Source organism: Hippopotamus amphibius, chromosome 15 (genome assembly GCF_030028045.1).
Source record: "Hippopotamus amphibius kiboko isolate mHipAmp2 chromosome 15, mHipAmp2.hap2, whole genome shotgun sequence".
In the NCBI taxonomy this organism is placed as follows: domain Eukaryota; kingdom Metazoa; phylum Chordata; class Mammalia; order Artiodactyla; family Hippopotamidae; genus Hippopotamus; species Hippopotamus amphibius.
This window is the reverse complement of record NC_080200.1, coordinates 19,172,646-19,195,260: the sequence shown is the minus strand read 5'-3', so window position 1 is coordinate 19,195,260 and position 22,615 is coordinate 19,172,646. Positions and strand designations below refer to the sequence as shown.

The following is a 22,615-nucleotide window of genomic DNA, read 5'->3' as shown; positions in this document are numbered from 1 at the left end:
ACATTATGAATGTACTATATGCCACTGAACGTTACCTTAAAGTGGCTACTGGTTTTTACATATTTGTTGTATATCAACTCCCTCTCTAAAATCATAATTAGTGAAAAGAGGTTTTCAGCTACAAATTCATTACCTGCAGCTGATCTATTACCTTCAAACAATGATATTTACAGCTCTCATTTATTTTTCTCCTACTATTGCATTGCTTAGAACCACCAGGATGTTGATAAATGTTATTAGTGATGGCAGATTTTCCTTTCTTCTTTAATACTTAAAGGACAGTTCTAATGTTCCTGTCACATGTTTCCACCACAGCACTTTTAGAGGTAAGTTTTGGCTTTTAATTCCTTCCCTAATTTTTGATCTGTTATCTTCCATGCTGACCCAATCAATAAATCAATCAATAAATTCATTTCCTAGAGATTTTCAATTTTTTTCAGATCTTTATTGGAGTATAATTGCTTTACACTGTTGTGCCGGTTTCTGCTGTACAGCAAAGTGAATTAGCTGTATTTATACAAATATCCCCACATCCCCTCCCTCTTGAGCCTCCCCCCACCCTCCCTATCCTACACCTCTAGGTATTCACCAATCATCAAATTGATCTCCCTGTGTTATGCAGCAGCTTCCCACTAGCCACCAATTTTATATTTAGTAGTGTATATATATCAATGCTACTTTCTCACTTTTTCCCAACTTCCCTCCCCCACCATGTCCTCAAGTCCGTTCTCTACATCTGTGTCTTTATTCTTCCCCTGCCACTGGGTTCATCAGTACCATGTTTTAGATTGCATATATATGCGTTAACAGATGATACTTGCTTTTCTTTTTCTGACTTACTTCACTCAGTATGACAAACACTAGGTCCATCCACCTCACTACAAATAACTAAATTTTTCTCCTTTTTATGGATGAATAATATTTCATTGTAATATGAACCACATCTTTATCCAGTCACCTGTTGATGGACATTTGTGTTTGTTTCCATATCCTAGCTATTGTAAACAATGTTGCAATGAACATTGTGTTACATGTGTCTTTTTGAATTATGGTGTTCTCAGGGTATATATGCCAAGTAATGGGATTTATGGGGCATATGGTAGTTCTATTTTTAATTTTTTAAGGAATCTCCATACTCATTTGCATATGGCTGTATCAAGTTACATTCTCACCAACAGTGCAGGAGGGTTCCCTTTTCTCCACACCCTCTCCAGCATTTGTTATTCCTAGGTTTTTTAATGATGGCCATTCTGACCAGTGTGAAGTTATATCTCATTGTGATTTTGATTTGCATTTCTCTAATGATTAGCGATGTTGAGCATCTTTTCACGTGCTTATTGGCCACCTGTATGTCTTCTTTGGAGAAATGTCTACTTAGGTCTTCTGCCCATTTTTGTATAGGGTTGTTTGTTTTTTTGATACTGAGTTGCATGAGCTGTTTATATATTTTGGAGATTAATCCTTTGATGGTCACTTCATTTGCAAATATTTTCTCCCATTCTGAGGGTTGTCTTTTTGAAGTAAATGACAGCAAGATCTTTTTTGACCCACCTCTTAAAGTAATGGAAATAAAAACAAAAATAAACAAATGGGACCTAGTGAAACAAAAGTTTTTGCACAGAGATTTTTACATTTTTAACATGAAGTTATAAGTAATGTTATCTTGCAAAGTTAAGCGCTTTATTATGTATGTATTCATTTTTATTTCCCAATTTTAGTCATTTCTGTTCTTTTTCTTTCTTTTTATTGCTTTTTTAACATTTGATTTTCTCTATTTGACTTTTGTCAAAGAATTAGGTCTGGAATTTATTTCTCAGTTATAAAATTTTTCTATTTTAATTAACTCTGCTTTTAGCTTAATTTTCTGCTTCAACTAGTTTTGTTTTGTAGAAATTTATTTAAAACATCTTCAAATTTTAGTGTTTCTTGAAGATAAACTATACTTTCAGCCACTTGGAGTTTTTGAAAGATATAGTGGAAAATATAAATCTAAAATTCAAAATTCATGTTACCAGTCAAAGATTATTCTTGTCCATGTTTGGGAGTATCTTGTTATACATCTTTTTCCCTTAGATTTGTGTAAATATATGTCTAATTATTAAAGATTTGTATGCTGATTTAATTTCTCCAGTCCAGAAAAGCAGGTTGATTATCCTCTCATAGCAGTATTTGAAGTTTTATTTTTCTTTACATATAATGTAATTTTGCATTTGTAACCTTTTTTAAGAAAAGGGCTAAATTCCAACAGTTGAAGTGATATTCCTCATAGCTAAATAGTAGAAAGAAAATTTTCTCAAACGGTAATTACCCTTGTTATATTTTATTTTATGAACTTTTAACAACCTATGGCTTTTTCTAAGTTAATACATTAACCTCCCAAAGACGTATAATTAAGTATTTATAGATTAAATACATAAAGTTTTATCAACAAAATAGATTATTTTTACATCCTATTTTTCTACATGGCACATTTTGTCATTTATAGCTTTTCAAATTATGGTCCAATTAATGATCTTTTCTTTCCTTATTTCTACCAAATCCTTTTAATTCATAGAGAACCAGTGAACCTAAAAAACAGATTTTCCAAGTAGGAATGGTAACCACAATTTGTCAGCAAAGAGATCAAATGATTTGTCCAAACGTATGACTTCATGAAATCCCTGAGTTTGGATTAAGGATATTTCTGTCATTCTGGTGAATTTCTATTTGGAGTAAATTCTGTGTTATGCTTTTTTATTTGTTCTAGACAAACCCAAGATCCACATGGAAATAAGAAACCAAACAAGAAACTTTCTGCTCCTGGGATTCACAGAGGATCCAGACCTGCAGCCTCTTCTCTTTGGGTTATTTCTGTCCATATACCTGGTCACATTCACTGGGAATCTGGCCATCATCCTGGCCATCAGCTCAGACTCCCACCTCCACACCCCCATGTACTTCTTCCTCTCCAACCTGTCCTTTGCTGACATCTGTTTCATCTCCACCACCATCCCAAAGATGCTGCTGAACTTCCAGACACAGAGCAAAGTCATAACATATAAAGCCTGTCTCAGCCAGATTTTTTTTTTCTTTTTGTTTGGATGCCTGGACAATTTAATCCTGACTGTGATGGCCTATGACCGCTTCTTGGCCATCTGTCACCCACTGCACTACACAGCCATCATGAATTCCCGGGTCTGTGGGCTGCTGCTTCTGGGGTCCTGGTGCCTCAGTGTCATGGGCTCCCTGCTTGAGACCTTGACTGTCTTAAGGCTGTCTTTCTGCATGAACATGAATATCCCACACTTTTTTTGTGACCTTCCTGAAGTCCTGAAGCTTGCCTGTACACATACCCTCATAAATAACATAGTGGTGTATTTTGTGGGTATTGTTCTAGGTGTTTTTCCTCTCTCTGCAATTCTCTTTTCTTATTCTCAGATTTTCTCCAACATCCTGAGACTTTCCTCAGCCAGGGCCATGTACAAAGCCTTTTCCACCTGTGGGTCTCACCTCTTGGTGGTTTCCTTGTTCTACGGCGCAAGCCTTGGGGTCTACCTCAGTTCTGCAGCCACATCATCCTCTAAGACAAGTCTGGTGGCCTCGGTGATGTACACCATGGTCACCCCCATGCTGAACCCCTTCATCTACAGTCTGCGGAGCAGGGACATGAAGGGGACCCTGGAAAGACTCCTCAGCAGGGCAGCTTTCCTCAGTGACAGGGCTATTGCAGGACTCTCATAAGTAGCCAGGATCAAACCATTGGTAGGCATTTTTCATGGATCTTGGATGTATCCAAACATCAGTTTATTCTCTTCTCTTCCTGATATTATTATATTTTACTGTGTCTTTTTAAAAAATTTTTTCTCATTGTTATTTTTTTACAGTGTCTTGATTTTGACCCTGCTTAAAGACAGCATATTATTTTTCTATGGCTGCCATGACAAAGTAACACAAACCAGATGGCTTAAATAACCACTATTATTGTCTTACATTTGCAGAGACTAAAATTCTGAGATCAAGAAGTTAGCAGGGTCCATTCCTCCTGAGGGCTTTGAGGAAAAATATGTTCCATTTCTAGCTACTTTTGGTTTGCTGGTCATTTTTGGAATCCCCTAGCAAGTTGAAGCATCACTTCAATCTCTGCACTTATCTTCAAATGGTGTCCTCCATGTGTGTGTGTGTGCGCACACGTGTGTGTACTTGCGGCCATGTCCAAATTTCCCCTTTTCATAAGAATGCCAGTCATATTAATTACAGACCTAATCTACTCCACTATAGACCTTGTCTTAACTTGAGTAATTACATCCACAACAATTCTATATCTAAATAAGGTCAAATTCTGTGGTTCCATGTTAGGATTTCAGAGTAGGAATTTTTGGGAGCATAACTCAGCCCATAAAGGACAGTTCACCGTGTCTAGCTTCAAATGCAAATTATGCTCAACACACCAAACCGTGCCCTTTTTCTGGTTCTCTGAATAAAGTTTTCTTGGAACAGAGCCACATCCACTTCTGTACATATTTCACATAGCTACTTTCATGCTACAACAGCAGGCTTGAGTAATTGTCTGAAAAGCCGAAAATGTTTCCTGCCTGGCCCTTCCCTGTAAAAATGTGCTTGCCTCTGAATTAAACTATTGCTCCCAATTCACTTCAGTAGCTCGGTTTTTAAGCATCTCAGGACACCATCAAGATCCCCTAATGATGACATGAAATTCTCCACAAAACATCATTGTTGCTATTAATGTATATGGTTAGAAGGTTTTTTATGAGATGCTAAATAAAGTGATCATTTTCCTAATAATCAAAATGTTAATTTTCATAATGGCCAACAACTGTATTTTATTAATCTTCATATACCCTCTGCCTAGAAAAAAATAATTTTACATAGAAGGAAAGTCCAGTAATTTCTTCTTGAGTGAGTAGATCTACACTAGTCTATGCAAATCCTGACTAAATAAATGGAATTAATAAATACTGAAGCTAGTGAAGCTCTTAGGTGTTGTGTAAACTTTACAGTGATTATTAGTAATGCCATTATGTGAAAGCATTGTTGCAAGATTATGAACCTGTCATCATGCACAGGTTAGGGCAAAGGCAGTGTTATCAGCTCCGAGCAGATTTGTGCATAATGGGAAGTACTGGAACAACAATCAACTTTTTATGTAAACTATTCAATTAGTGAAAATTATCCTTCTGTGTCTACCTGGAAAAGAAGAGTGATAGTGGAATCCAGTTCATTGTAGGACAGTTCTCAACATTAAAGACCTTACATTAGGACTTGCCTGGTGACGCAGTGGTTAAGAATCTGCCTGCTAATGCAGGGGACATGGGTTCAATCCCTGGGCCAGGAAGATCCCACATGCAGCAGAGTGACTAAGCCTGTGCACCACAGTTACTGAGGCTGCACTCTAGAGCCCATGAGCCACAACTATTGAGCCCATGTGCTGCAACTACTGAAGCCGCAGCACCTAGAACCCGTGTTCCGCAACAAGAGAAGCCATCACAATTAGGAACCCACGCACCACGATGAAGAGTAGCCCCTGCTCACGACAACTAGAGAAAGACCGCACACAGCAACAAAGACCAAACACAGCCAATAAATAAATAAATAAATAAATAAATAAATAAGACCTTCCATTATTCTAAGCCTATTATTCTAAGCCTACAATGTCCCTGAATGGTTTAGTTCTTTTGAAGGCATCGATAATGGCCTACAATCTTTTTTTTTTTTTTTTTAATTTCCATAGTGTTTTGGTTTTGGTATCAGGGTGATAGCAACCCCATAGAATGAAGTTGAGAATGTTCCAGCCTCAATTTTTTTGCAGTAGATTGAGAACGATAGGAATTAATTCCCTTTTTTATGATTGGTAGAATTCCCTTGGGAAGGTGTCCAGTCTCGGACTTTTGTTTTCAAGGAGTTTTTGTTTGTTTTCTCTTTTTTTTTTTTATTACAAATTCAATTTCACTTCTAGTGATTGATCTGTTCAAATTCTCTATTTCTTCTTGACTTAGTCTTGGCAGCTTTAGAAATTTGTCTATTTCTCCTAGGTTTTCTAATTTGTTGGCATGTAACTGTTCATAGTATTCTCATGATTTTTTGTATCTCTGTGTTATCGGTTGTTATTTCCCTTCTTTCATTTCTTATTTTGTTGATTTGGGTGCACTCTCACTTATTCCATGTGAGTCTGGATTAAAGGTTTATTGTCATTTTTTTATCCTTTCAAAAAGCCAATTGCTAGTTTCATTTATCTTTTCTTTTGTAATCTCTATTTCATTTATTTCATCTTTGATCTTTATTATTTCCTTCCTTCTGATGACTTTGAGCTTTGTTCCTATTGCTGATTCTTTTTGACAGTAGGTTGGATTATTTACTTGAGGTTTTGTTTTATTTTGTTTCTTGAGGAAGACCTGTATCATTATAAACTTTGCTCTTAGAATTACTTTTGCTGCATCCCATCGATTTTGTAATGTTGTGTTTCCATTTTCATTTGTCTCAAGATATTTTCTGATTTCTTCTTTAATTTCATTGCTGGCTAATTGTTATTTTTCATGTTGCTTAGTCTCCACTTGTTTGTTCTCTTGTTTTCATTCTGTAGTTTTCTAGTTTCACACCATTGTGGTTGAGAAAAATACTTGATACAATTTCTATCCTCTCAAATTTGTTGACTATGTTTAGTGACCTAGTATGTAATCTCTTCTGGAGATCATTCCACGTGCACTTGAAAAGAATGTGTATTCTGCTGGTTTTCAATGTAATTTCCTCTAGATAACAATTTACTTCAAGTGGCCTATTGTGTCACTGAGGAACACTGTTGCCCTTTTGATTTTCTGTCTGGATGGTCTGTCCATGGGAGGAAGTAGGGTGTTGAAGTCCCCTACTATTATTGTATGATCATCAGTTTCTCCCTTCATGTCTGGTACAGTTTGCTTTATGTATTTAGATGCTTCAATATTGAGTACTTATATGTTAACAGATGTAATATCCTCTTCTTGTATTGATCCCTTCACCATTAGAGAATGTTCTTTTTGCTCTTCTTTGTCTTTGGTTATAAGCTGTGTTTTAAAATATATTTTGTCTTATATGTGTACAGCTACCAATCCTTTCTTGTCCTTTGCATTTGCATTAACTACCTTTGCCATCTCCTCACTTGTCTGTTTGTGTCTTTAGCACTGAAGTGCCTTTCATTGGTGGCATATTGAAGCATTTTATTTTTATCCAATCATTCACCATATGTCTTTATATTGGAAGATTTAGTCCATTGATATGTAAATATTGATAGCTATGTACTTATTGCCATTTTATTCCTTGTTTTTCAGCTGTTTTTGCAGTTTTCTCTGCTCATTTATTCTTTATGCTTCTCCTATTGTGTCTTGGTAATTTTCTTTAGCAGTACACTTGGATTCCTTTTTTTTTTTTTTTTAATTTAATTTTATTTTTTATTTATTTTTTTTTGCGGGGGGTACACCAGGTTCAATCATCTGTTTTTATACACATATCCCCGTATTCCCTCCCTTCTTTGACTCCCCCCCTCCTCGAGTCCCCCCCACCCTCCCCGCCCCAGTCCTCTAAGGCATCTTCCATCCTCGAGTTGGACTCCCTTTGTTATACAACAACTTCCCACTGACTATTTTACACTTGGTAGTATATATAGGTCTGTGCTACTCTCTCGCTTCGTCTCAGTTTCCCATTCACCCCCTGCCCCCTCCCATACCTCGAGTTCTCCAGTCCATTCTCTGTATCTGCATCCTTGTTCTTGTCACTGAGTTCATTAGTACCCCTTTTAGATTCCGTATATATGAGTTAGCATACAATATTTGTCCTTCTCTTTCTGACTTACTTCACTCTGGATGACAGACTCTAGGTCTATCCACCTCATTACACACAGCTCCATCTCATCCCTTTTTATAGCTGAGTAATATTCCATTGCATATATATATCACATCTTCTTTATCCATTCATTTGTTGATGGGCATTTAGACTGCTTCCATGTCCTGGCTATTGTAAATAGTGCTGCAATAAACAGTATGGTGCAAGTTTCTTTTGGGATTATGGTTTTCTTTGGGTATATGCCCAGGAGTGGGATTACTGGATCATATGGTAGTTCTATTTGTAGTTTTTTAAGGAACCTCCAAATTGTTTTCCATAGTGGCTGTACCAACTTACAGTCCCACCAACAGTGCAGGAGAGTTCCCTTTTCTCCACACCCTCTCCAACATTAGTGGTTTCCAGATCTTGTGATGATGGCCATTCTGATCGGTGTGAGGTGATACCTCATTGTAGCTTTGACTTGCATTTCTCTGATGATTAGAGATGTTGAGCATCTTTTCATGTGTGTGTTGGCGATCTGTATGTCTTCTTTGGAGAAATGTCTATTTAGGTCTTCTGCCCATTTGTGGATTGGGATATTTGTTTTTTTGGTATTAAGCTGCATGAGCTGCTTGTATATTTTGGAGGTTAATCCTTTGTCCGTTGGTTCATAGGCAATTATTTTTTCCCATTCTGAGGGTTGCCTTCTAGTCTTGTTTATGGTTTCTTTCACTGTGCAAAAACTTTTGAGTTTCATGAGGTCCCATTTGTTTATTCTTGATTTTATTTCCATGATTCTAGGAGGTGGGTCAAAAAAGATCTTACTTTGATGGATGTCATAGAGTGTTCTGCCTATGTTTTCCTCTAGGAGTTTTATAGTGTCTGGCTTTACATGTAGGCCTTTAATCCATTTGGAGTTTATTTTTGTGTATGGTGTTAGGAAGTGTTCTAATTTCATTCTTTTCCATGTTGCTGTCCAATTTTCCCAGCACCACTTATTGAAGAGGCTGTCTTTTTTCCATTGTATACTCGTGCCTCCATTGTCAAAGATAAGGTGACCATATGTGTTTGGGCTTACTTCTGAGTTCTCTATTCTATTCCATTGATCTTCCTTTCTATTTTTGTGCCAGTACCATACTGTCTTGATCACTATGGCCTTGTAGTATAGTTTGAAGTCAGGAACACTGATTCCACCAACTCCATTTTTCCTTCTCAAGATTGCTTTGGCTATTCGAGGTCTTTTGCATTTCCATACAAATCGTAAGATTTCTTGCTCTAGTTCTGTGAAAAATGCCATTGGTAATTTGATCAGGATTGCATTGAATCTGTAAATGGCTTTGGGTAGTACAGTCATTTTCACAATGTTGATTCTTCCAATCCAGAACATGGTATGTCCCTCCATCTGTTTGTGTCGTCTTTGATTTCTTTCATCAATGTCTTTTTAAGTTTTCTGCATACAGATCTTTTGCCTCCTTAGGCAGGTTTATTCCTAGGTATTTGATTCTTTTTGTTGCAATGGTGAATGGGAGAGTTTCCTTAATTTCTCTTTCTGCTCTTCCGTTGTTAGTGTATAGGAATGCAAGAGATTTCTGTGCATTAATTTTGTATCCTGCTACTTTACTAAACTCATCAATTAGTGCCAGCAGTTTTCTGGTGGAGTCTTTAGGTTTTCTATCTATGATATCATGTCATCTGCAAAGAGTGACAATTTTACTTCTTCTTTTCCAATTTGTATTCCTTTTATTTCTTTTTCTTCTCTGATTGCTGTGGCTAAAACTTCCAAAACTATGTTGAATAATAGTGGTGAGAGTGGACACCCTTGTCTTGTTCCTGTTCTTAGAGGGAATTCTTTCAGTTTTCCCCATTGAGAACGATGTTGGCTTTTGGTTTTTCATATATGGCTTTTATTATGTTGAGATAATTTCCTTCTATACCCATTTTCTGGGGAGCTTTTATCATAAATGGATGTTGAACTTTGTCAAAAGCTTTTTCTGCATCTACTGAGATCATCATATGGTTTTTATCCTTCAGTTTGTTGATATGATGTATCACATTGATTGATTTGCGTATATTGAAGAATCCTTGCATCCCAGGGATAAACCCCACTTGATCATGGTGTATGATTTTTTTAATGTGTTGTTGGATTCTGTTAGCTAGTATTTTGTTGAGGATTTTTGCATCTATATTCATCAGTGATATTGGTCTGTAATTTTCTTTTTTTGTGATATCTTTGCCTGGTTTTGGTATCAGGGTGATGGTAACCTCGTAGAATGAGTTTGGGAGTGTTCCGCCTTCTGCAATATTTTGGAAGAGTTTGAGAAGGATAGGTGTTTGCTCTTCTCGAAATGTTTGATAGAATTTGCCCGTGAACCCATCTGGTCCTGGGCTTTTGTGTGTTGGGAGATTTTTAATCACTGCCTCAATTTCCGTACTTGTGATTGGTCTGTTCATAGTTTCTATTTCTTCCTGGTTCAGTCTTGGAAGATTGTATTTTTCTAAAAATGTATCCATTTCTTCCAGGTTATCCAATTTATTGGCATATAGTTGCTTGTAGTAGTCTCTCATGATGTTTTGTATTTCTGAGGTGTCTGTTGTTACTTCTCCTTTTTCATTTCTAATTCTGTTGATTTGCATCTTCTCCCTTTTTTTCTTGAGGAGTCTGGCTAATGGTTTATCAATTTTGTTAATCTTCTCAAAGAACCAGCTTTTACTTTTATTTATTTTTGCTATGGCTTCCTTCCTTTCTTTTTCATTTATTTCTGCTCTGATCTTTATGATTTCTTTCCTTCTGCTCACTTTGGGGTTTCTTTGTTCTTCTTTCTCTAGTTGTTTGAGATGTAAGGTTAGGTTGTTTATTTGATCATTTTCTTGTTTCTTAAGGTAGGACTGTATTGCTACAAACTTCCCTCTTAGAACTGCTTTTGCTGCGTCCCATAGGTTTTGGGTTGTTGTGTTTTCGTTGTCATTTGTTTCTAGATATTTTCTGATTTCCTCTTTGATTTCTTTAGTGATTCCTTGGTTGTTTAGTAGTGAATTGTTTAGCCTCCATGTGTTTGTATGTTTTGCAGTTTTTTTCCTGTAATTGATATCTAGTCTCATGGCGTGTGGTCTGAGAAGATGCTTGATATGATTTCAATTTTCTTGAATTTGCTGAAGTTTGATTTGTGACCCAAGATGTGATCTATCCTGGAAAATGTTCCATGTGCACTTGAGAAAAAAGTGTAGTCTGTCGTTTTTGAATGGAATGTCCTATAAATATCAATTAAGTCGAGATGCTCTAATGTGTCATTTAAAGCTTGTGTGTCTTTATTGATTTTCTGTTTGGATGATCTGTCCATTGATGTAAGTGGGGTGTTCAAGTCTCCCACTATTATTGTGTTCCTGTCGATGTCCCCTTTTATAGCTGTTAGCATTTGCCTTATGTATTGGGGTGCTCCTATATTGGGGGCATAGATATTTACCATTGTGATATGATCTTCTTGAATGGATCCCTTGATCATTATGTAGTGTCCTTCCTTGTATCTTTTAATAGTCTTTACTTTCAAGTCTAATTTGTCTGATATGAGTATTGCTACTCCAGCTTTCTTTTGGCCTCCATTTGCATGGAATATCTTTTTCCATCCCTTTACTTTCAGTCTGTATGTATCCCTTGGTCTGAAGTGGGTTTCTTGGAGGCAGCATATAGGAGGGTCTTGTTTGTGTATCCATTCAGCCAGTCTGTGTCTTTTGGTTGGAGCATTTAATCCATTTACATTTAAAGTGATTATTGACATGTGTGTTCCAATTACCATTTTCTTAATTGTTTTGGGTTTGTATTTGTAGGTCTTTTCCTTTTCTTGTGTTTCCTACTTAGAGAAGTTCCTTTAGCACTTGTTGTAAGGCTGGTTTGGTGGTGCTGAGTTCTCTTAACTTTTGCTTGTCTGGAAAGCTTTGGATTTCTCCCTCAAATCTGAATGAGATTCTTGCTGGGTAGAGTATTCTTGGCTGTAGGTTTCTCTCTTTCAGGACTTTCAGTATATCCTGCCATTCCCTTCTGGCCTGCAGAGTTTCTGTAGAAAGGTCAGCTGTTATCCTGATGGGTTTTCCCTTATATGTTGTTTGTTGCTTTTCTCTTGCTGCTTTTAATATTTTTTCTTTGTGTTTAATTGTCGTTAGTTTGATTAATTTGTGCTTTGGTGTATTTCTCCTTGGGTTTATTCTGTATGGGACTCTCTGTGCTTCTAGGACTTGGTTAATTATTTCCTTCCCCATGTTGGGGAAGTTTTCCACTAGAACCTCTTCAAATATTTTCTAAGACCCTTTCTTGTTTTCTTCTTCTTCTGGGATGCCTATAATTCAAATGTTGGTACGCTTAATGTTATCACTGAGGTCTCTGAGACTGTCTTTTATTCTTTTTATTCTTTTTTCTTTTTCTAGCTCTGTGGCATTTATTTCCCCCATTCTATCTTCCAACTCACTTATTCGTTCTTCTGCCTCAGTCATTCTGCTGGTTATAGCATCTAGAGTATTTTTAATTTCAGTTATTTTGTTATCCATTGCTGTTTGTTTTTCTGAGTTCTTATGAACTGTTTCTTGTACTTTCTCTATTTTGTTATTGAGATTTTGTATCATTTTTACTATCATTACTCTAAATTCTTTTTCAGGCATTTTTCCTATTTCCTCCTCATTTATTTGGTCTTGTGGGTTTTTTTCCTGCTCCTTTGCCTGCATGGTGTTTCTTTGTTTCCTCATGGTTGTCCAAACATTTGGGGTTGCTTGTCCTGGCGATAGAGATTTTTATAGAAGACTGTCCAAGCCTCAGACTAATCTCCAAGTATTGGATTAAATGAATATTAAGTCTAGGAAACACATACATGTATAAGACACACCATTACTGAATCCGTTAGGACATCAGGCTCTAGAAAGACCTGACAGAGCCCCAGTGTGCTATCAGATATTCAAAGAGAAACCCAACAGAAATTGACAACTGAAACAGAACAAATCAGAGACAAAAGCAAAAGCAAACAAACAAACAAATAACACCTTACACATACCAACGCTAATCCAGGGAGATTTTGTAAGCTAGGATCCAGTATAGAAAAGAGCCAGAGTACCACCAGAATGGAGATTCTCAGAATGTAATTAGACAGCTGTACTAAGAACTAAGATAAAGACAAAAGCCTAATATTAAATACCAAGGCAGTGTGTCATCTAGAGAATAGAGCAAGGAGTCTGAGCAGACTGATAGTGTTGCTTATAAGTATGTTAAGATAAAATAAACTTAAAAAGGCTGGAAGAAAGGGGAACAGAAGAGTGTAATGTGGTTGGAAATATGCAAATAAAAAGAAAGGAATAGAAATGTATAAAAAATAGGGATGAAAGGAAAGTATGAGAGATATATTGTCCGTACTACCAAAAACTTAGCTAGATATAAAAGTATATAAAAAAGGCAAAAAAAAAAAAGAATAAAAAATATCATTAAAAAATTATGTTATAAAACTTGTAGATCTCTTAGGGCTAAGATCGTATTTAATAAAGAAAAAAAAAAAAGAGAGAGAGAGAAAAAGAAAAAGAAAAAAAAATCCAGAACTGATCCCAGAATGGACCAGTTCAATTGGTATTGATACTACTATTTCTGTTTCCTTAGCGTCTCAGCTGTAAGTGTCCTTCTCCTTGCCTTGGGTTTTTTGGCATTATTCTGTGACCAGCAGAGGTTCCTTTATTGTTGGACTGTAAGCGTCGGTGTGTGGGGAGGGAGAGGGTACAATAGTGACTCCTTCTCCTGGGAGTGAGTGAGCAGTGGTGCACTGTTGTTTCAGTCGGGCTTGGAGGTGCCTGTTGCAGAGGGATGCCAGTGGCTCAGGTGTAAACAGAAAGTCTTAGAGTTGGGCCTCTCTTGGTTTTTTTTATTGTTGTTGCTGTTGTTTTTTTTTTCTTTTTTTCTCTTGGCAGCCTCCCTGCTGCTGGCGTTGCAAGGGATTTTAATCTAGCCCCGCCCGAGCGCCTGAGGATACTTGTTATCCCTGAGCGCCTGAGGTGGCCCACGGGCGTCTCTCCACTGCCTGTTGCAGAGGCACAGAAAGAGAGAGAGAGGCTATGCGCGGCTTCTCCCCCTCGCCCCTGCCCATGAGCCTGCAGCCTCCAGCCGCCATCATGGCCAGGCAGCTCTCAGGGACGGGCACTCCTCTCCGCGGACCTCCTCCCTCCTGTCCTCTTGGTCTGTCACCCTACCGGCAACACTGTTTCTCACCCTGAACCAGCTCTCCAGTTCCCACGCTCCCGCTCCTGGACCCTCCGTTCAGCCGCGGATCGATGTCTCGGTCCGGGAACGCTGAGCTGCGCTGCGGACCCTCCGTATGTTTCCCACTCCCTCCTGTCTGCCACAGCTCCACTGCTTCACCCTCTTTGAGCCCTTGTAGATGCCTCCCTACCGGCTATGTCGGGCTCCCCGCAGTCCTTTCTGGTGTCCGAGGCCGTCTGCTGGTGTTCAGCTGGTTCTCTGTGGGAATGACTGCGTCCTTCCGTGCATTCCCAATGCATCTGTGGAGAGGGATGCACTCCACGTCTCTCTACTTCGCTGCCATCTTTTCTCTCCTGGATTCCTTTTTTAAATTTGTTTACCTATTGCAGGTTTTTGATTTGTGATTACCATGGAGTTATATTTCTTGATTCATAATTATATCTTATTGAATAATCTGATACTCACTTAAGTTCAAACACATTCTAAATTATTCATATTTTTATGCTTGTGTCCCTCACTTTTTGTGTTTTTGATGTCATATACTACATCCTCATACTTATCTCTTTACTATTTATTGTAGTTATAATAGCTTTTACAATTTTTTTATTTTAATCTATGTGCTGGCTTATTCAAGAAATTTTTAATCCTTACTATTTATTTGCCCCTCCTAGTGGAATTTTCCCTTTTCTATAGATTATTACTTCTTTTCCATTTATAGAACACCCTTCAACTGTTCTTTTAGGGTAAGTTTAGTATTGATGATTTCTTTTACTTTTTGTTTATTGAAGAAGTCCTTTATCTCTTATTCTATTCTGAATGATAATCTTGCTGGGTAAAATATCCTAGGTTGCTAGTTTTTCCCTTTCAGCACTTTGAATGTAGCAAGGTGCTATCTTCTGGCCTGCAAAGTTTCTCTAGGTAAATCAGCTGATAGAATTATGAGGTATCACTTGTATAGGACTCTGTTTTTCTCTTTCTGCCTTTAAAGAATTCTCTCTTTACCCTTAACTTTTCCCATTTTTAAATATAATATATCTTGATGTCAGTCTATTTGGGTTCATCTTGTATGGAACCCACTGTGCATCCTGTACTTGGATATCTGTTTCCTTTGTTATGTTTGGGAAGATTTTTGCCATAATCTCTTCAAACACATTTTTGATACACTTCTCTCCCTCTTCTTTTGGAATCCTTGTAATGCAAGTATTGGCACAATTGATGTCATCCCAGCGATCGTATATATTGCACTATTTGTTTGTTTTAATTTATTTAGTCTGCTTTTCTTTTTTTTTTTAATTTTATTTATTTATTTATTATTTTTTGGGGGTACACCAAGTTCAATCATCTGTTTTTATATAGTCTGCTTTTCTGAGTGGATGATTTCCACTATTCTATCTTCCAGAAAACTTATGTGTTCTTCTGTGTCATTTAGTCTGCTCTTCATTGCTTCTAGAGTGCTTTTTATTTCAGATATTGAATTATCTATCCTTGATTGTGTCTTCTTTCTTTTTTTTTAATTGCTTCTTAAAATGATCTGTGTTTAAATCAGTTACTTTGCCTAATTCATGTTTATTGTCAATGAGTTTTTATTACAATGTTTTGAATTATTTGTTTAGTAAATTGTTTATTGCTGTTTCATGTATATATTTTTAAAGTTTTTCAGGGCCTTTCTGTTGCTCTTTTAATTGAGAATATTTCCTCTTCCTTTTCATTTTACTTAACTTTCTCTGTCTGTAATGAATTTATAAGAAACTGTTACCTATAGCGATCTTGAAGAGGTATAATTATGTGGCAGTGTTTCTATGTAGACTGCATGTGTCCAATGCCAATTGTGGCAGGGCTGGATTTGATGTGGATGCCAGTCACATATTTCCATAGGAGGTACTGGCTGATACCTTGGTAGTGGGTGTGGCTGGTGATGGAGGAGCTAGAGCCTACATAGGGTGTGAGGCAGGACTTCCTCTGTGGCCATCAACACATTGTCAGGGATAGGGTCTGCTCCCCAGTGGCTGGAGCAGAATCCCTGAGGGCCAGGCTAGAACTGGCCCTGTTCCCTTAGTCTGTGTTTTTTCTTCTCCCCACACTGGAGACTGTCCCAATAAAGGGAGGTGTTGAAGTAAAAGGGGTTCATATGCTTACAGAGGTTCAATACTCTGTCTGTGTAGGCATTTTTGGCTCCTCTCAGATGCAAGACAAAGTTACATATTTTCCCCTGCCTTGGCCACCCAAGAAATTATGCTAGGCTGTAGCAATGAGTGGGTGGGCCAGAGCATTTAGTCTGCTTGGGTTAGGGTGTATACTAAGGTAGGTTTGGGAATTCCATAGCCATTTCTTTATAGTAACTTTAAATGGAGCACGATCTATAAAATATTGAATCACTATGTTGTCTCCATGAAACTAATGTAATGTTGTAAATAAACTATACTTCAATAAAAATTAAACAAACACACAGGAAAATAAAGAAATGCTGAAATAACATATCACAATGATTATTTGGTACTGGTAGAATGAATGATTTTGTCTTTATTCTTTGTATTTTTTAATGTTTTTAAAAATTCATTGGAAGCATGTTTACTTTTTGCAATCAGAAATAACAATGTTATGAATTAAATAAAACAAACAAAACATATAGCACCACGAAATGAATTGATAAAAATAAATTCAGTTCATAAAAAAATTTCTAAATAATTGTCTGTGTTACATTTATATTCATGGCTGATGTAAAAGGGATATATGTATAAATACAGCTGATTCACTTTGTTGTACAGCAGAAACTGGCACAACAGTGTAAAGCAATTATACTCCAATAAAGAGCTTAAAACACTTACCACAATAGAGGTTTAAAGAAAAAAAAAATTTGTGCTTTTACAGTTGGAGAGCAGAGGCCAAATACCTCAGTGAGCTAAAATCAATCTGCCTGCCTTTCTGGACTCCTTCTGGATGCCTCAGAGGAGAATATCTTTGGTTTCCTTTTCCAGTTTCTAGTGGCCACTAAAATTTCTTGACTCATAGGTCTTTCTCCAGTTTCAAAGACAGCAATTAACATTTTCAATTCTCTCTGATTTCAACCATTCTGTCTTCCTCTACACTCAGAAGTTCATTGCGATTACATTCCTCCTGTCCAGATAATTGTGGTCAATCTTCTTATCTTAAAGCAACGGATTAGCACCCTTCCTCCATGTGCTTCCTTAACCCCCCTTGCTATATAAAATCATACAATCAAAGGTTCCAGGGATTAGGATGTAGTCATCATTTGGAAGCCCATACTCTGCTTATCTCAAAGTATTTTTCAGAGGCATACCTTTGGTGTCACTTAAGGGCCGTTAAATAAAAGAGACAAAATTTATTACAGCCTCTTGAATGTGTGAATACCATTCATCTGAAATTACATGCAGAGACAGTTTTTGGAGCAGAGGACCTAAAACTCCCTATTCTAGACTCTAACATAAGACCACAGTCTTGCTAGTGAAAGAATAGTCCACAGACCAGGATCTGCATCACCCAGAACCTTGTCAGAAATTCAGAATCTCAGGACCTGCTGTATCAGACTCTGCATATTAACGTCAATCCTTGGAGATTCTTAGGTATAGTGAGGTTGCAATCTTTTGGTCTAGAATCAGTTTCCTCACCTTCTCACTTGTTGAGGTTGGTACATGTTAATTATTTGTGTTTGGTGAATCACATACATTGTAGATGTTTAGCAGCATCCTGTCAAATATTGCTAAATATCCCCGGAGGCAGAATTATCTCTGGTTGGGAACCAGTGGTCCACCATTTGAGAACTAGGAACATCCTGACAATCAAGGCCCTATCTTTTACTCGGATTATATCTTAGGCAGATCCCTAAACTGCTCCAAGTCCATTTCCGCAGTGGAGAATGGAGTCCATAAAGTACTACCTCATAAAAAGGACATTTATAAAGATTAAATAAACTATAATTTGCTAAGCCAGTTTAAATGGCACAGAATATCTAAGTGTATCTCTTATAATTAATAAATATTTCATATTATGGGATTAAATGACAGCCCCTAATATGTAATATAAGTATAAAATTCCTAATTGCTTAGGCCATAGTTTAATGAAACCAATGAATGTAGTGCTCAAGGTTTCATGTTAAAGGAACCCAGTTCTTTGTTTTGTTGAAAAGGTAATAGCAATTTTCTGGAGAGATCAGGGCTTTGTCCTCACCTGAGGTCTGTGCTTTGAAAATCCTAGAGACCTAGTCAAGACCAGTCTTAGATTTCTGAGAAAACTTGGACTCATGGCAGGATAAGGTGCTAGAATGTTAGACCTCTAGGAGACAGAGTAATGCATGGAGAAGGATTAGTAAAAACAGGATTCATGTGACTTCTATCCTGGTCTCTTGGGAACAGAGATCATTAGGAGGAATTCCTGTATATGCCGGTCTGCTAAGGAAAGTCATGAACTTGAGGTTGGAGTAACAAGAGGGAAAGGTCCCAAATGAGAAGACATAGGGATCCATAAATAGCTCTTATGCTTCAACTCCTCAGCGTCTACATCCTTTAAGTGGAGGAGACATGCTAGCTGCTTTTGGAGTCCTATGTCTGTCTGAGGGATACTCCTTCCTGCTGTCTTCTCTGGGAACACAGCTTTAGGCTAAATTGTATTACATCATCCATAAGGAATTCAGGCTGTCACCAGACAGCTTCTCAGAGTACTCGTCCATGTGAGTCTAGGGACCCACAGTTTCTCCAGGTAAGATTCAGACAGCATGGAAGCTGAGGAATTTCACCTGAGTTCACCTGTGATCCTAATCAGCCTAGCTCAGAGCCAAGAGAAGTCATGTTTGTCTGTTGCTTGATTGATTCATTTATAAGTACTTTATTTAAATATGTTAGAAAGAGAAGTGTCTGTTGGACTTTGCAATACAAAGCCCAGTGTTGACAAGTGATGAGAATAGAAGCCCAGTGGATATAATTCAGGAAGGATTTGGAAGTATTGATATAAAGTGGTTCCAATAAAAATTAGAACATATTAAAGGAATTCTGTAGCTAAGGAGAGTAAGAAAGTAGAGTAGTATGTTTAGAGGCAAGTGCAGTGAAGTGAGGGCATTTAAAAATATTTAATATGGAGTGTATTTGAGCATGTTCTGTATTCATTAGAGAGATCCAGACCCATGGCAGTAGAGATTACCTACAGTAACAGTTCATGAGATGTGCATTTCACAGTATCTTCTCCCATGTTAAGTAGTCACATAAAAATAATTTTTTAAAAAAGTCAAAGGGCAATAGTAAAGAGTTCTACTTTGCAGTTATTTTGTTACTGGTGAGGCTGAACATATGTGGGGATTTGTTATCATTTTACTTAATTGTAAAGTTTTGATTGCATACTTTCAAGCAAAAAGTGTAATTTCTTCACCAATTTTGCTGTTTCACATTTAACTATTTTATATATGTGTATATGTATTCAAGGAGACTGAATCTCCTTTTATATGTATTGCCTTCTTATTTCTAATCATTTTCCTTACTGCTACATTTTTTGCCTTTTATGATTAGATATGATTTTTTTTAATTGAGACAAAGTTGACATATAACATTGTGTAAGTTTGTGAAGGACACCATGTTGACTTGAAATATTTGTATATTTCAATAGAATTACCACTGCAGTAATTTAGGTAACAGTAGTTTAGGTAACACTCCTATCATGAGTGGCATTTCTTTTGTCACATAATTGATATTCCTTTTGTGTGGCAAGAACAATTAAGTGCTAGTCTCTTAACAACCTTGAAATTGATACTGTATTGATGCCTGTCATCATTATGATGTGGGTTAGATCTCCAGGACTTATTTATCTACTAGTTGTACATTTGTACCTTTAAATAACTTCTCCCAAATTCCCTCATGCCCAGCCCCTGTTAAACACAATCTAACCTCTATTTTTAGACTCCACATATATGGGAGATAAGATAGTATTTGTTTTTCTCTGTTTGACTTATCTCACCTAGCATAACGCCCTCTAGGTTTTTCCATGCTCTCAGAATTTTGTTCTTTCTCATGACTGTGTGATATCTCATATTTATAATATTTTTCCCTTCATTCTTTAATGGACACAGTTTGTTTCTATGTCTTGTATATTGAAAGTGTTGCTGCAATAAACATGGAAGCACAGATACCTTTTCCATATTCTGTTTCCATTTCCTTTGGATATATAACCAGCAGTGGGATTGCTGGGTCATGTAGTAGTTCTATTTTTAATTTTTTGAGGAACCTCTATACCGTATTCCATAGTGGCTGAATCAGCTTACATTCCCACTGACAATATGCAAGTGTTCCCGTTTCTTCATGTCCTAGCCAGTATTAGCTATCTCTTGTCTCTTGGTGATAGACATTACAGGAGGTGGGAGGTGGTATCTCATTGTGGTTTTTTTTGCATTTCCCTGATAATTAGTGGTTTTGAGAATGTTCTCACATATCTATTGTCCACTTGGATAATGTTGAAAAAATTTCTATTTAGAAGATCCATCACATTGTTCTTGGCAAGGATTTGGTTTTTTTGGATGTAACGCCAAATGCACAAGCAACAAAATCAAAATCAACACTTGGGACTACATTAAAAAAAAAAGAAAAGAAAAGAAAAGCTTCTGCCTAGCAAAAGAAACAGTCAACAGAATGAAAAGACAAACTTTTTTTTTTAATTATCAATCATCATCTCCTGTCTTACGGAAAATATTCTTTTGCCCTCAACTAATGATTATCTCTTACTTTTTTAATCTTAAATTTATTTATATTTATATAGGTAGAAATAACTTGTGATAATGCATCCTTCACTGTTTTAAAAAAGGGTATTTTTATATTGTTCCTTTCCCAGTTTTTACTAATTTAATTTTTAGAGCCCCACATTGATGATTAATTTACTGTTATTTTACAACTTTTCTTTCTGATGCTAGTATTAGGATTTTATTAAATTTCATTTAGCATATTTGTTCTGATTACACTCTATTTAACCTAGTATTTTTGTTGCTGTTCTATTTGTTATATGAATTCACATTTCCATTTATTTTTCCATGTAAGTGCACATAGTTATGAAGCCACAAAATAGAACATCATAACTGAGAAGGCAGAGTATAATGAAATAAATGCATGTATGGCTTAATATCCTTAGGGATCACTCATCTGAAGAAAGGGGATAGATAGGTGTGGCATATGCAGAGTTTCATAGAGTATAATCTGAGGAGGCCTCTGCATGTTTCCCAAGGAACAGACATAGGACAGGTGTCAAAACGGATACCTAGAGGATGTGTCAAAAATAGATAACAACTTAAAGTCCAAGAATAACACAGAAAATAATTCCACAAAGTAAAATGAGAGAAGGAACAAACTCATCCACTATTGGATGATATAAAAACAAGTCAGGTCAAATAAGTAGGAAAAGGTACAGAAATCACAATTAGATCGGGGACGTCAGTTTGATAACATGATGAGGCAAGTGGAGCAATAAAGGACCAGTGGTCTGTTCTCCCTTGAATCCAAGGAAACTTCAGCACCCACACTGCTGCCTCTTCTCTCAGCAACCTGGCTCCTCTGTTGCGCTCTTCATTCATATTGCTTTTCCTTCATTAGCAGGAACTGGCCTTTTAAAACTACTCTTGCCTGTACTGTAATGGACTCCAGACATTTTTTACTGTGTTCAGAGTAAGACGTGCCTTTTACATTGTAATCCGGCATGTCTGCACACACAAATACAGAAATAAACACATATGCACACAGACAGGTGCGTGCCGCACACACACATGCTACTGAGTGAAGAGAACCAAGACATTAGTTTGTATATATCCTTGTATGACACACTCAGATATTTTCTTTTGTGCTTCATGTATTCTATTTAATTCTTAGAAACCATAATTTATTCCCATAAAAGGTCCTTATCTTAGAATAAGGAAAACATTCTTCTTGCATGTCTTCCACTCCTATTTTAGCATTTATCCGACTCTGTTCTTTCTCTCATCATTTTTCATCAGTGTCAACTTATGTGAGATAATATATTCAAGGGCATGCAATATATATTTATTCGGCTACTATTTCCAAGTAAATCTGGTGGGGGGAGGGGCAGGGAGGCAGTGAGTATGTATAGTATTTTTACATGTCTCAAAGCACTCACAGTCTAGAAGGGACAAAAGACACAAAACTAAATAAAAGTTATATAGATAACCCATACAACTAAAGTAAGTACATTAGGAAGTTTTATTTTCCTGTGGAAATGTTAAGGAAAATAAAAGTTTCATGAGAGAAATGCCTCCAGGCAGTCTGAGAGAAGATGGAGTTTTGAAGATGGAGGAGGGGTGAAAAATTCTAAACAGATCTGTGGGTGAGACTCAAGCAGAGAAAAGCACGTGTATAATGACACAGAGAATTGAAGCTGTGGCATCAAGGAAGCTGCAAGGCAAGATCTAGGCCTATGAGGTCCATGTGGACAAGAGCAGGGCAGATGTGAGGGTGAAACTTGCAGTAAGAACACAGTGAGAGCCTCCTGTTGGAAGTTACAGAATTTTGGCTTCATTCTCCAGTGGGGATTCCCTGGGATTGAGTTTACGTGTGAAAGGGCCATGATCAACTTTGTAATTCAGAAAGATCTCACTAGATTAATGTGGAT

General features: G+C 37.0%; 1 protein-coding gene across 1 annotated transcript; it reads left to right on the top strand.

The window, feature by feature from the left end:
- Nucleotides 1–2,704: 2,704 nt before the first annotated feature.
- On the top strand, nucleotides 2,705–3,720 carry LOC130837272 (olfactory receptor 7C2-like). The gene has a single exon (XM_057710087.1). The coding sequence runs from the start codon at nucleotides 2,764–2,766 to the stop codon at nucleotides 3,718–3,720; it is 957 nt and encodes a 318-aa protein (XP_057566070.1). The 5' UTR covers nucleotides 2,705–2,763.
- The last annotated feature ends 18,895 nt before the right edge of the window (nucleotides 3,721–22,615 follow it).

Coding starts and splice junctions, on each gene's coding strand:
- LOC130837272 (XM_057710087.1), top strand. CDS start 2,764: ATGGAAATAAGAAACCAAACAAGAAACTTTCTGCTCCTGGGATTCACA.